The sequence below is a fragment of the Triplophysa dalaica genome, chromosome 5 (assembly GCF_015846415.1).
Source record: "Triplophysa dalaica isolate WHDGS20190420 chromosome 5, ASM1584641v1, whole genome shotgun sequence".
Taxonomy (NCBI): domain Eukaryota; kingdom Metazoa; phylum Chordata; class Actinopteri; order Cypriniformes; family Nemacheilidae; genus Triplophysa; species Triplophysa dalaica.
In genome coordinates this window covers 8,412,806-8,427,932 of record NC_079546.1, presented here as the reverse complement: position 1 = coordinate 8,427,932, position 15,127 = coordinate 8,412,806, and the positions used below count along the sequence as shown (strand labels likewise).

Below are 15,127 nucleotides of genomic sequence, written 5' to 3'. Positions count from 1 at the left end.
TACTGTATGTCTGTGTACTGTGCCTATTAATTTTGAATTTATAAAAACATACAGAACATGTATACAGTACATATTTAGGAATTATTTACATGTATTTATTTATATTTACCAATAATTTACATTATATGCAAATGTTTAGTCATTTTTATATTTTATATTCTTCTTTAATATATGCATGTATGTGTATGTTTTTATACAAAATGTATATACCGTACACAGCACCCAGACAAATTTACCAAATGCTATTTATATATTAACACAATATATCACTTACGTTTTCCAAATAATAGATCATCAATGTTTCCAAATAACCCAGCCTCTTGCATCTGTTTATTTCTAACAGCTGCAATTTTTCCCCTCCATCTGTCACTCGCTGTTATTATTCTTTGCTGTTTACATAAAGTGCAATCAATATTTACAGATCAGGTGTGTGTTTAATATGACACAGGTCATTTCCTAATCGCTCACTTATTAAACCACAGTGTGTTTGTGTGGTTAATAGTATATTTCATCATTCTTAACAAGAAGGGTGTTGGAGGGCCCCCTAGATTGTGCGTGTATATAAACAACAGATGCATGGTTATGGTCAGATTGTTCATGATTGAGGACCTCCCCAAGAAAGCTGCCGACCAAAATTTCTGCCTCAAAAAGATGTGTATTGCTGGAATAAGGTCTTGTTTTGGCCAGGCTTGTTTTTTTATAATTTTGCTTTATCATCTTGGTGGTAATAGTGGTAGGTCCTGAGACTTTGAATGTCTTCCTAGAAATTGAGTTTACTGTGATGTATAATTGACTTACCTAGTTAAATATAAATGGCAATCAACAGCTTCCATTGTCCCTGAGGTGAACGGATAATGTCACAATTATAATGTCACAAAGACCCTATAACCGATAACATTGATGTTGACCCGCCAGCAGTGTTTTTTTGTAAGTGAAAAAATCTTCTCTTTCTTTCTTTCTTTTGAATATCTGGAAGATTTGATTGTCTTTAACAAAACACCCACATACAAAGATCTCGCTTACACACACCTGACACTCACACACACGCAGGCCCTCTTGAGTCCTCTGAGTTCCCCGCTTCCTGGGAAGGGTTTGAAATTCAGCTTAGCGTGTTTTTCTGTGCCGGACTTCTCGGAAATTCACAGGGGATTGTAATCTCAAACTTCAGATGGGACGGTTGAACTCATACCCGTAAAATGATGTACTTGCAGACCAGTGGTTCAAAAAATTTGCATGCAGTTCAAAAACACATCATCCCCCATAAAAGCATTTTTTGGTATATAAAGTGCCTCCACGGGAATACATGTGTGGTGGCAAAGCTTTAAAGCAGCTTTGAGAATGTTGAGAATATGAATTTGTGAGTAGGACTCGCGGCACATCCTACCGCAGGAGTCAGGGACCGTCAGCATTTTAGTTGATCCATAAATAAAATGTTCAAGCTGAGAAGCATAAAGAGCCCGGAAAAACAATTAAAGTAGCACCAGTGAGGACAATTTTTTATTATTATGGGTTCTAATGCGTTTCTAATGTATTTTGTTGTGTCGCGTCACGCCGGTCGCATCTGGTGAGAAGCGTCAGAGTTCCACACCTTCATCCGGGTGCCACTCTTATCCCTTCCTGATCCTGTGTTTACATGGTTTTTATTGGTTCTTTAGATAAATAAAGCATAAAGGTTGGTGCTAAAGGTGTCAGTCTCCTACTGGACCTTGTTACAGTCTGTTGCACCTCAAGTGACCTGAAGTTTGCATGCATTATCTTTTCATATGGATTAAAACGCCTTTCCCATAGTATAAGGATAGGATGAAAAAGAAATGCAGACTGTTCATAACCTAAATGTCGTTCACGTTTTTACACGTTTCCCGTCATTGTTGAAGTACAAAAAGTAACTTCAACCTATTTAAGTTTCTTCCATCCAACACAAAAGGAGATGAAGACACAATGTGATAACGGCTGGCTGAAAGTTCTGTAAAATTGACAATATTATTAGTAAATAATTGGTATTATTAATAAAGTAATTGACAAAAATGCATTTCTGCGTCTTGCGACAGGTTTCTAGATGGAAATGCTATGTAATGTTTACATACATGTCTTTGGCAGGACAATTCATCCAAAAAAATCGTATGTATGGTAGTATTAGTATGTGGGAATTGAACCCATGGTCTTGAAATTTGTAGTGTTCGGGAACACGGTAGCACGTGTAGCCAAATGTCACGAAAAATACTGTTCATATTTACTATAAATACACGTATACGATACATAAACTGTACCACATTCAACATGTGAACAATTGTAATTGTTATCCAAATCTCAAATACATGATCAATTAATCAAAAATGTGTGAATATTGAAGCCCAATAATGTCACAATGTAATGGAATGAATCCTAAAATCCAAACTGAGCCCCAGTAAAATATGATTTATTGTGTTGGTTGACAGTACCCGACAGCCATAATTGCATGCCAGACAAGGCAGATAAAGAAAAAGACAGGAATCTGGAGAGACAACTACTAGTTCTGTCATCTGTGACCAACTTAACCAGACACTCACACAATATCCAGAGATGTCAGGGCTTTGGGACGCAGTCTCACGGGATTGTTTACCGGCCCCGAAGCGCTAACACGCAAGCCTCACAATGGCCACATTCACCCCTGCCGTGAACGCTGATTCTCACACTAACACACGCGCAAAGGATATGATCACCGAGACCCCACCCACTCATAACTGCGAAAGCAAAAACAACCACAGCTTAAGAATAACAGGACGTGAATATGACAGGAGGAGTCGGCAACGGCAGACACGATGACATGGAAACAAAGGAGCTCCATCAACACAAAAATGTTGATTGAACTGAAATGTAGACCTACGTTTGTCTTTGAATTCTTGAGATGTTTGAACTGGTTAGTAAACAGGCTCACATATGCCTCACAAAAGTATCAAATTTAGTTTTTGCTTTTAGACATTTTACATCGGTTCTCAAAGAAATTACGCTCAGTCAACAGAAACAAAGTCAGTAAAGGAGCAAAGGAGTCAATAACGATTTGATAGAGGCCAATGTTGGTTGTCATAGCAACAATGCAAACTTTAGCAATAAAAACATCGCTGCTAATGATGTTGTTCACAAGCGCAAATGCAAACCATCACATTTGTCGCAGACAACAGAGTAGGAAAACAATGTTGCAACTGTGTCACACAAATAGGCCACTTGCAGAATTATCCTCGCATGCCCCTCGTCGCTTTGAATGAAAGCTAAAGACCCACAAGTAAACATCGTAAAAGATTTCATTTCTTTTTTTAACATCATGCATAACAAATCTCTCATATAATCCGGGATTGTTTATGTCTTGGTTTTGTAAGCAGTAGGCATGTCTTTTGGGCTTGTTAGGGTTTGCAGTGTATCGGCCTATTTAGTGGTGACTGGATTTGAAAGCATATTTAAGATCTGATAAGGATTAGTCGCATAGCCGGACCTTTGACTGCACACAAAAAATAGCTGTTGCTTTTCGCAGCTTGAAACGACCAATTAGACCGTTTTAATGCATATAATGTAAAGAATTCAGATAAGATAGATTGTTGAAGTTATTTTAAGTTTTGTGTGATATAAACGTCAGCGAACAAACAGTGGGGGGTCATTGGGTGTGTCGTCTGAGACTAAACAGGGATTAGCCTTTTAGCAACCAAACCAAATAACAAAATAGATTACGGTCGACCTAAATGACCCTTGTGATTTACTCTGACATGGAAAAAAACAAGTGTTATAATGTTTTAATAAAAACACACACACACACACCACACACACATCAATTGCCATTCTATTTAAAGAACATCACAAGCCATTTTCATGGTAAAGCACAAGTCGTAAAACCCCCATATGCCAGCCTAAATCTATATCTCAGATTCTTGTGTACTGCAGCTGTTAGTTGGGCTTTAAGATTCTGGGATGTAATAAAGCAGTCTAGTATTGGGTGTTCAGCGTCTGGTCTCAGTGGCAGCCTGAGACATTATTAGCAAAATGATTTATTGGAAAGATGTTGTTTTAGATTCCCTTCTGACCGTGTCAAAAATTTTGTGGTGTCTCAGTGCACAGATACACTCTTTGTACCATTTTTGGTTCCAGAAAGAACCATTCAGTCAAAGGTTGTTTCAAAGTTTTTTTTTCTTACCTTTTTATAATCTGAAGGACAGTTCTTTATCACAAAGAGCCTTTTGTGATTCAGAAAGGTTCTTTATGGACCCATTTTGTTAAAAAGGGTCCTTCTATGGCAATGTGATGAACCTTTAAGAACCTGTATTTTCAAGAGTTTATGGTAATGTGTGTTAGTGCTATTGTGCTGAACATTTTCATGTTCATAAATATATTCATAAACTATTCAAGGTACATCAATTAAAAAAATCACTATAAAATTAAATAACTATACTTGTTCTGTTTTTATTCCAGTGTTTGGTCAAACGGGACAAATTTAACTGTTGTGTTAAATTAACCCAGAATTGTTTTATATCTGACCCAACCATGGATTGTAAATAATCTAGCATTTTTGAGAGTATATTTTCTGTGTCTAAGGTTTATTTTATTAGCAATAATAGCATGATAAATTGCATTTATTTCAAAATCGTCTAATTTCTAAAAATCTGAATTGATCTTAAACAGAGATCAGAGTGTCTTTAGAACAACCTGAAAAATGACTTGTGGGTAAGGAAGAATACACAAAAAAATGGTCGGTTATTTTACACCCATGGTTGTGTCAAATGGGGACAAACCCATCATTGGATTATAAATTAACCCATGCTGGCTCATTTAAACCCAAAATGCTGGGTTGTTCCAACCTTTGTCTTTGTTCATTTAACCAAGCAGTTGGGTTCAGTTTATTTTTTGAAATGCATGATCGTCAGATAAACTTTTTTTTGTGTGTGTGTGTGTGTGTCCGGCGATCGACAGTTATTTATTAGATTACCTCTTATCCAAGGGGTTGTAGCATTGTGGTACTCGGTGTTCTCGCACCCCTGAGCTCAGATATGCAACACACTAGCAAACACAAGCTGATAATAAAGCACCATTTGTCCAGAAAAAGATCTCAGCTTAGCGGGAGCAGTTCTAGCAGCTCCTTCAATCCAACACGAGCAGATTCATGTGGTGACTGTCAGTGTTTGAGATCAAGGCAATAACAGTATGCTTATTCTGAAAGACATCAGACTGGATCCTCATGCCTGCCCCAATCCCAACACACAAGGGAATCTTTCCAGATTGAATGCTGGGTCAGTACTGAGCTTAATAATAATACACAACGTTTAACCATTTGAGGCTATTTTTAACTGAGGAGAAGACAAACGAGTGAACATGAAGCAGACGGAGTCACGTGAGATCTCTAAAATGAAAATTCTGTGCAGTTCTAATATTAAATGACATAACATTTTATTTATATTTTCACCAGATTCGGATGTGTGTCTTTTGTAAATCAACTTCATTGTGTTCAATCCGTGTAGAATGAATCAAACACTATTCTTTACACTCGAAATGCTTTTCTGGCTACTAGCTACAATAGATGTGTTCCCAGAAGGGCATCTGCCTTCCTGGTAGCACCACACACTGAGAGTGTCTCCTTTCATGGTCTAAGGAGATGAGATTTGAGAGGAATTTCTCTGGGATTACCTACAGTACAGCAGACTTCCCAGAATTCCACACACTAGGAAATGGGCTTCTAGGAAGTGGTGATTAAAACGAAGGGGCACAACGCCAGAAAAGCAGGATCACCATCAGCAGCTCCTCCCCCTTCTAATGTGCACACTCTCTTTACACCTCTACTTCTCTCTCTCTCTCTCTCTCTCTCTCTCTCTTATTCTACCATAACTTTTTCTCAATGTACGTACTAATTCAAAGACAGTAGCTAATGCACTAGTCATTGTTTAATTGAAATAATATTATATCTTTATATGGTTTAGGCAGTATTGTTTTGGATTACCAGTAGAAGAACCGTTACTAATAATAGAAATAAAAAAATGTGTTTAATATAATAATAATACAATAAAACATGAATATAAATCAGTATTAATAGAAATTAAATGTAATATAATTATTTATTTTATTAGCCACTCAGCAGACCAATCAACAAACAGAACGGAAATTAACTTTGGGTCCGGCACGGAGACTTTTCTTTTAGTTGAGATGGTTTTCATAACAAATTGTAAATAAATAGTAATTTTTTGGCTTTAACTGACCCCACGGGGTCTTTTTCTCGCTCTCTTTGCATTTCTTGCTTCAGCTCATTTAGTCACATTGGGAATCAAACTTTTAATCTATAGAAAAATACCTTGCAAATGGTTGTATTTAATTGCAGTTCTGATAAGTAAGGGATAATGCAGTCGGTTATTATCGCAGAAATAAGCGCCGATAGTGTGATAACACTGATGAATGGGCTTATTTCGTGATAACGGCCGACTGCTTGTACATTATATCACTTTTTACACGGCTACTTGCCACATGAGAAAAAACAGGAAATGAAATGCTATTTTATAATATTTTATTGGCTAATTTTTACTGAATGCAAACGACGAAAAGCTGTTTACTTTGGGTTTTTTGTAATGTTTAACTGTACCTGTCAAAATTATATGCACCATCTGGGTTACCGTGTGTTATTGAGGGGTTGTTATCTGGGAATAACGAACCTGCAAATGTCGCGTAGGCCAATCAGAATCAATCATTCCATCGAGCCGTGTAATAATGTTCAACAGCATACCGCTGCACAAGCCTGTCATGATAGCTGGAGGGTTTATTCAAGCTGTTGAGGCTGTTGTGTTTTATAACCTCTTCAACACACACACATATTTGTGTGAACAGGGAGTGAAGAGATGTGCTGTGTGTTTGTGTAGTAATATTTTCTCATCAAATGTGACATTTACTTAATGAGTAAATATTATATTAGTGAAATCCTTGAACACGGTCCCTAACACAGTTTGTTTTTTCTGTTTATCTACTGGGCTGTGTATAAAAATGTAGTGTTTTTATAAAGCACAGTTTCTCCTCCACAGTTTATGCGATTCCAGATTAAAGCTAAGTATTGTTTGTTGAAGCTCCCAATAAATTTGCTCCATAATTATTTTATACAATCCCATATTATATATATTCAAGGACGTAAATCTCATTCGCAATGACACAATAACAGCCTGTGGCACTCTGTCTGAGAGATCAGAACTGTGAAATGATTCTGGGAAATCTCTGTAGAATGCGAGAAAACAAGTATTAACCAGGCTTATTGGATGCAGATGCCTTTTCTCACAAGCCCCAGCAAGGTTAATTTCTGAGAGTTTAAAACTGCATCTGTGATTGAGGGGTGTGTAACCATTTGTGTGTATCTACGTGTTTGAGCGCAGTGTAATTCTGTGAATGATGCCTGGATTCCTTGAAAGTCTTTCCAACGGATGCATTCACCCTGCTAGCCTGAAACCAAGACTCAGCTAGCCAGAAACATTGAATTATAACTGTACCCCTCTCAACACCCCTTCTCAAATTGTTTTATTTAAAAAATGTGGGTGATGTCATTCTGTTTTTGAGGTTTTGGAGGCATCTGGGTCCACTACGAAGTGGCTTTTACCTACTGGAAAGTGTCTCGGTCTTCCTGGAACATTAAAGTGGATAATATGCTATTGATTCTTCCACAAAGCGAGAACTCAGGAATGTGAATCTTCTTGTTGCCATAGTAATAGCAATCTCCATACCTTTATTTTTGTCACCGCCTGATAAATTGTCTCCAAAAGTATGATCTGTAATTGTATGAGTGTGTGCAAATCTGTGTGTGTGTGTGTTTATTCGTGCTAATGTCTGTTGTCTTTGCATGTGCATTGCCTTTCTAATAATGATGGTAAATTAGTTCTCTAAATTAGCTGCTTGTTTCAAAAGTACTTTGCACTGTGTCTTAAGTTACCCTATTATTAGAAACCTGAAAAAAAAGATGTCTGATAAAGATGAGCTGTGTTGAACACTTAGATACTGTAGAGTTTTGTCTCTAGTATTGGGTTGGTTGTTTATTGAGTCCTTTTTTTATTTTAATGCTCTTTGTGCTACTTCTGTTATACAAATTGATAAGCAAAATATTATGTGTTTCACAGCACATTTAAAACAGTTGGTTATAGAGACCTATTTACAGAAAACAGAGGTTGTGGTAGAAAAAAAAAATTCACCACAAAGCATAAAGATTGAAAGAATTAAATAAGCAACGTTTAATCAACAATATACATTTAAACCAACTTTTGCAAATACATCAATCCAAGACATTTTAGAGTCAATAATCTATAAGTGATCATTATGAGAACCTGTAAAATTAAAGTTTAATAAAGTCTAAAGGCTAAAACTGTTCTCTGATAAAATACACTGAACTTTATCTAGTAAATAAATGTCCATCATTGTAGAAAACAATCTGAAGGACTTTAGGTCATTTACAATTTAGTATGTAGGCCTACGCTAAAATGCATGCTATTGCAGAACTAATACACTTTGTGCAATAGTGAATGTGGGAAAAAAAATATTTATGATTGCATACAGGATGGATCTAGAGATAAAATAACTTTACAATTAAAAGTTAAAGTTTACAATTAAAGCATGACAAATAAAGCATTAAAGCAAGTTTAAAATTAAAGCATGTTTTTTAATTCTTTGTGCAATCATTGTGTAAGTATATAGCGCCACCTGCTGTTTGCAGAACAGCTGAAGCAACTATACATTTGTTTGCCCACTAAATCGGAAAAAACACATTAAACACAGTGTTAAAGCTAAATGACAATTACAAAAGCCAAAAAGGGAATACTTACAGAAACGTTTACAATTACAATCATAGAAGCTTAAAACTTAATTTTCATTGCTCCTCCATGCTTCTTAAGATGGGTCCTGTGGTTTAAGACAGAACATATACTTTGTACTGCTTTGTCCCATCCTGAGAAAAAATGATCTTTCAACCCAGATCTGAAAAAAAAATGTTATTAAACTCCATGTTTACAGTTGTGAAGTTAAACATTTCCCTTCCATAATACATTGAGAGATGACAGTTACCATACTTTGTACTATCATAAAGATAAACTTACAGTGAGTGAGTCGACGTGGATGACGGCTTTAATCTTACACATAATGACATAAGATGCAATACTTTCCAAAACACACTCATATTCCTGATCTTCCTGTAGACCAGACACTTTCACCTCATCCATACTCAAATTCAACGAGTCTGCATTTTTCTGAAATAGGAAGGAGCAAGACACAAATAAAGAAAAGAGAGACAGTGGTTATAGAAATTCTAGTAGATAATCTGTAATTCTTTTATAAAAAGAAGTGTTGTTGATTTATCCATAAATGCATAGTCTGTGCAGTCACCGTATCACTTAAATCTGTGTTTACCTTTAAAATCACTAGAACGTCATTGTCTATCTGTGTGGTTGTAAATCCAATGAACACTGGATCAGGCTGGTAGGTTAAATCGGCACAGTGTAAAGTTGAGTTTCCAACTTTTAACATCAAATTAACCAGATTATTGCCATCATAAGGGTGAGCGTGAAACCATATGTCCTTAGACAGAGAATAAAAATCAGATTTATTGTAAAGATATTTGTACATTCAATATGTGTTCTGTGAGAATTACTGTAACTATATTAATATAATCATTGCGTGCATTTGACAGTTATGCCAGCACACTACTGACAGATTTACTTCAGCAAAACAGGAACTCATAGCCGAATGTGTGATTAGGAAACATAAAAGAGTCCAGAGCTATTTTCAACATGACAGATAACCCAATGTGATCATTATATTTATATTCTGAGAGGAAGTTCACTTGTAGCTAAATGCAAAAGTAAGAACATTTTACCCCTGTGTTTGTGTTGAACTGTGTTTTAAGCTCTTTATTGGATTGACGGACAATGATTGATTCCACAACATCCAAATTGGTCCCCCGCACATGAATCTTCCTTCCACCGCTGATTGACAAATATACAATTTCAGCCAATCAAAAACAGACAGAGAAGAAATTTAGAAATTATTCATTTGTTGGGGGTATTTTGTGTGTGTCTCCACTCATCTTCAAAGAGCTATACCTTTTCCAGTTGACTTTGGGTTGTATTCCTGTGCAGCTGGGCTGGGAACTATAAGTGATGATGCTGTAACCATGACAACGACCATCCATAGTAACAGCACACACCTTCGCTGCATTTTTGGTTACACTTGGGGGAATGTGAAACCTTAGACTGTCACTGGACCGATCAAACACTGGAGATCTGAAAAAATACATTTGTGGACAGATATACAGTATGTATAGTTTTATACCGTATACAGACCTCAATACAGAAAAACATCAAATCTCACTCTTTCGGAATGCAGTCCAGAACCCCTTGAATACGGATTTTGGTGACAGATTCCAGCTTCCTTCCTGTTAGTAAAACATTATTTCTGCCATGGAAAGAAATCTTGTTTGGCTGTATAGATAGAATCTCAGGCTCCTATGGACATGAAGTTTTAAAGGTATAAAACGTTCATATTATTATATTTCTGAAGAGCAAAAAATCAACATCCTATTCCTGTAGCATGTAGGCCTATACAGTAAGTGGAGTGTACTTACATTGTAATCTGTCCCTTTACATACATCCTAGAGTAGATAAAGAAAAACAACGTCGAGTGAAAAGAGCGATTCTCATTAAACCATACAAAATTTTGTGTAAAACCAAAAGGAGAAAAGGGACAATATTTTTCAACAACGCACTTTTTGAGCCTATTTTTAAATATATATTAATATACAGTTTAATGCATAGGTAGTTTTGGTTGATCACGGTTTGAAATTAAAGCGCTGCCAAAAAATGTATTATATCGCAGAAATGCACACACACACACACAAATCGGACTTGGCAAATGACCATGGTATAAGGGAGAGTGCATTGTGCATTGTGTATTTATATATACATTAATATTATAAATTTCACCAGTATGTGTGCCTCAGGTTCATGGGCCCAATCACAACGCTTGAGGGAAGAAGACCAATGACATCCAGCTGTGACGCACTGCACACACCTGCAATAATGATACAATGTGACTCCACCGTTGAAAGTTGAGGTAAGGGGGGGAATTAACATACAAATGCTAGGCCCTGCCGTGTGGCGTCTGACTAAACTATGAGACGAGTTTATGACTATTTTACTTCACTTAATTGAGACGAAAAAATGGCAGATGAAATAAGCGTATTCGCTCTGCTGAGCATCAGAGAAGATATGTCACTGACTGAAATCAAGTTACAAGAATTTATAGCTAATACCTGTAAAGCCACACTGTGGTTTCCGATATGAAATTTTTATTTAAGTCTATGCCAGTAACTTTTTAAACATTTTGTTTCTTTGAGCACAACTATGTTATCCTCAGTAGGATGGCAAGCAAGGCTAATATTAAAGCATTTTTACATGTTAGTCATTGTGTGGGAACACATGCATCCAATAACATTTACAATACGTAATCTTGAATGCCTGAAAAATTACCTGCAAGGAGAAAAGTAGACTCCTAAAATAAGAATTAAGGATGTTTTTAAAAAAATAATTGAACTCTCTCACTGTGTATAAGAAGTTGAATTATCCGTAATGCTGGGGCAGTTCTTCAGCATCAGGGTCTCTGTGAACTTCTGATCGTCAATAGTAACTGTAGCTAAGATCTCCAATCCTGATGTTTATTATACAAAAATCAAACACATATAATCAATGTGGTATATGCACACAGGGCGGCGACATGCTTCCGCTAAAATCTCAGCCAGCTCTGTTACATCCCGCGCATGTAGCCACCCTCCATAGGGAACAATGGCGTTTTTCACTCAGTCACTTCAAGATGCACATAGTTTTACGGTCAATGACGAGAGTCACATCATTTAAACACTACGTCATCGACAACCGAATAGAAGAAGTACTTTAAGCTATATTTTAACCACATTCACAAACATGAAAAAAGCTAAATTCACTTTTGCACTTAAGCACATACCAATGTTCAGCCATGGTGCTGTTGGTTTGCTGAAATGTGAACGAATTTTCATTTCATTTATCAGTATCGCTTGGTGAAAAGTCATCTCAGGGTTGTTATAGCGGAAGTGGCTTTGCTGGCTAAGATTTTAGCAGAAATACGTCATCGCCCCATGTTGCATATACCCCATTGTAATCTTACAATTATATTTGACAATTGCTGAATAACAGAACACCTCACTGAAGAGAAACCAACCTCCAGTAGACAGGCGATGGTCTGTAATGTTACAGGAGCAGTTTGGAAAAACTGCAGCAGGATCAGATATGTCACACAGATTCACACCTCCTGCGGTGAAAGCACACGTGAATGCAGGAGTTTGTGTGCTCTCCAGACTCATGGCCAGATGTAGTGTAATCTGTTTTAAAGAGAACACTGGTGGTAATCTTGCCGTCTTAATCTTATTATATTTTGAAACATTTCTTGATGATGATCTACCTTTCCTGAGGATTTCTTTGCCACCTGAAAAGAAAGCAGCTGTTTCTGAAGAAAGTCTTTAGTGAAGAACACCCATGAAGAGGTTGAGCACACATCCTTGGTGGTACATCTGCACACAATCATCAATGTATCAGTTAGACCCATGACCCAAGTAGTTTAAACACACTTTTGGAAAAACAAACGGATGTTGGTATTTGAATGTTAAAGGGGTTAATAGCAACACCCTGACCTGCGCTTGTTAACACACCAACCACAAAAAGGATCCTGAGCAGCTCTGCAGTCCCTCAGCGAGCTGTATTTGGCACATTGAACCACAGAAACTCTTCTGATCTGATAAAATAAATGTTAAAGTAGACACCATTTTTATGATAAGCAAATAAAAATACTTTTTATAAATAGAGACAAGTGCCTTTTACTACATCATTTTCATTGATCATTTCATCAATATTAATTAAGAAAAATTGACTCACATCTTGGGTGAAAGATTATTCCTTTTAAAACATTGTTTTCACACCTCAACTGAGAAATATCTCAGATACTAGCTAAATCATTTACATATTTTCTTCTGAAAAGACTTTTAAGCTATTAACTGAAAACGTAAATGTGCTGAATCGTCTTATGATTGCTACATAATATGATCTGTGATACTGTGAGAGAACACTTTGTTTAATTATAAACCTCACCTGGTTCTTCAGTGCTATGTAGATATATTTGGAATCTACTGGATCTAAATGCATTTTGGGAAACACTTCTTGATCAACATCCGATCTGTACAGCACTGTTGGACAGCCTGGACTGAATCTCTCATCCAACACAAGCTAGAAATACAAACAGAATCAATCCAAACTTTATTATAAATGCAGGTTTTTACATGCAGTGCAAAATACGTGAAGCAAAAATACCTTTATTACTTGTCCATCCTCGGTTCCTATGAACAGGACAATCCAGGATCCATCCCTGACTGCTGTTACTGAACTCATTGACTTGTACTTGAAAACTACTGCCAATGGTTGAATTCGTTTATCACTCTGTGGCTTCTTTATATGGGATGAGAAAGTAGTGAAATATCATGGAACTCACTTACGAATAATGTAAAATCAGCTTTAGGTCACTGTTGCCTACACATGAATGTAGGGGATGCAATAATACAAAATATCACTAAAAGCAACCTACCTGCAAACATTGTGGATTTTCACTGTTGGAGCAGATTCCTTTAACTTTGCCATCAACAGTACTGATGTCGTAAACAGCTAGTGCGGTGTTCTCTGGATCACTCTTGTTTTGCGCACTGAATATACCTGTCCATAATACAGCCTTATCTGAGGGATAAGAGCAGATGCGACGAGAATAGGACGAGCTGCATCCTTACAGCATTCTAACCTGCTACCTTTAAAGCCCTTGAGAATGTCTTGTTTTTGTGCTTTGGCGTTATTCAGGGTGAGGACGAACGCTTGCCACCCGGTCTCAGTCTTCGCGTTTAGAAACAGGTACGGGAGTCTGGGCGAAGTTATCTGAAATCCATCTATAAACTCCACTTCTATATTGGTCTGAATGCAGGGTCTTGATATCGCACCTGTTTTGGCGAAAATTGATCCTGGTTGTGAATGTAAAGTGTTCCACAAGGTGACAATACAAAACGGGGGTTTTCCTGAATCTTCCTTCATTCCAACCAAAATATAAGCATCATTTTTACTGGTGTCAACTATGAATGCCACGGATTTCTCATTTTGCTCCAACAGAGACGGCCTGGATTCCCAGTAAATACTGTTTGTGATATCATTCAGATCAAGAATCTCACAGTATCCACCGTTAGATGGTCCACACATGATCAGGGTGCCGTTCGTCTCAAATGGCACCAGAAGTGTAACTGGGTTTGCATGTGTGCCGTTGTAATCCTTAAATGTTTCCATAGTCAGGTCGTGTCTCATCTGATGCAGACGATTGTTAGTAAGAACAAACAACGAGTTATTACCAACTACAAAGTTTTGTATGTCTCCATCAAAGCTGTGCGCATTGTCGCAAATACAATATTTAAAAAGTAAAAACATTCCAAGTAAGTTTGATCTCATCTTGCATTTCTTTGTAAATCCCTGAATTGATGAGGTCTTGTCAACAGCAAACGAGCGCTACTGCGCTGAGAGATGCGTCTACAGATGAAGTGAGTGGAAGTGAAAGCAACAGGTCTGAGATGTGAAATGACTTCCGCGCAAAAGAGCCGTAAATCTGCAGCCCAGATTGACACATTTAGATCATTTGTTAGTTATAGCATCCAATGCTATGCACAAATGCGCTGCGTCTTAAAAGATGCAAAGCTGGAAGTGACGCTCACCCAGCGCGAAGGGTCTGGCTGCAGCCTATCAACTTGCACTCTCAGACCCTGGTTAATTATTTGTGGTGAAAATAAGTTTGTGGAAGTGCTCGATGGTGTTGATTTAATATAAACTTACTGACGTAAGTTACATTCAAAGGGTTTCAGTAGGATTCGTTACTGTAACTGTTCTTGTACATCATTTGTTATTTTCGTTTACATTTACTAAAACATTATTACATTTGAAAGTTGTATTTGTTAAGTTAAAATGGACAATAAACAGCTATGTTTTTATTAACTAACGTTATTATAACAAATTAAAAATGTATTTATATAGTGGTCTCATCGTTCTCTTCTTGCAGA

General features: G+C 37.0%; 2 protein-coding genes across 2 annotated transcripts in view; one reads left to right on the top strand and one right to left on the bottom strand.

Moving 5' to 3' along the window:
• Positions 1-11,076, top strand: part of cradd (CASP2 and RIPK1 domain containing adaptor with death domain) — a 25,085-nt gene extending 14,009 nt beyond the window's left edge. Inside the window, exon 3 of the mRNA XM_056748489.1 lies at positions 10,964-11,076. Within this exon, the coding sequence (XP_056604467.1) occupies positions 10,964-10,990 (27 nt within the window). The 3' untranslated portion in view covers positions 10,991-11,076. The remainder of the gene's footprint in view (positions 1-10,963) is intronic.
• LOC130420935 (plexin-C1-like) lies at positions 8,309-15,127 on the bottom strand. Its single transcript, XM_056748488.1, is given in 16 exon segments — positions 8,309-8,946; positions 9,066-9,215; positions 9,376-9,543; positions 9,842-9,950; positions 10,068-10,247; positions 10,336-10,469; positions 10,589-10,615; positions 10,947-11,034; positions 11,565-11,670; positions 12,217-12,376; positions 12,457-12,565; positions 12,686-12,786; positions 13,140-13,274; positions 13,359-13,493; positions 13,630-13,784; positions 13,787-15,127. Coding segments are annotated over 16 exon segments (2,583 nt in total). The 5' UTR covers positions 14,526-15,127; the 3' UTR covers positions 8,309-8,859.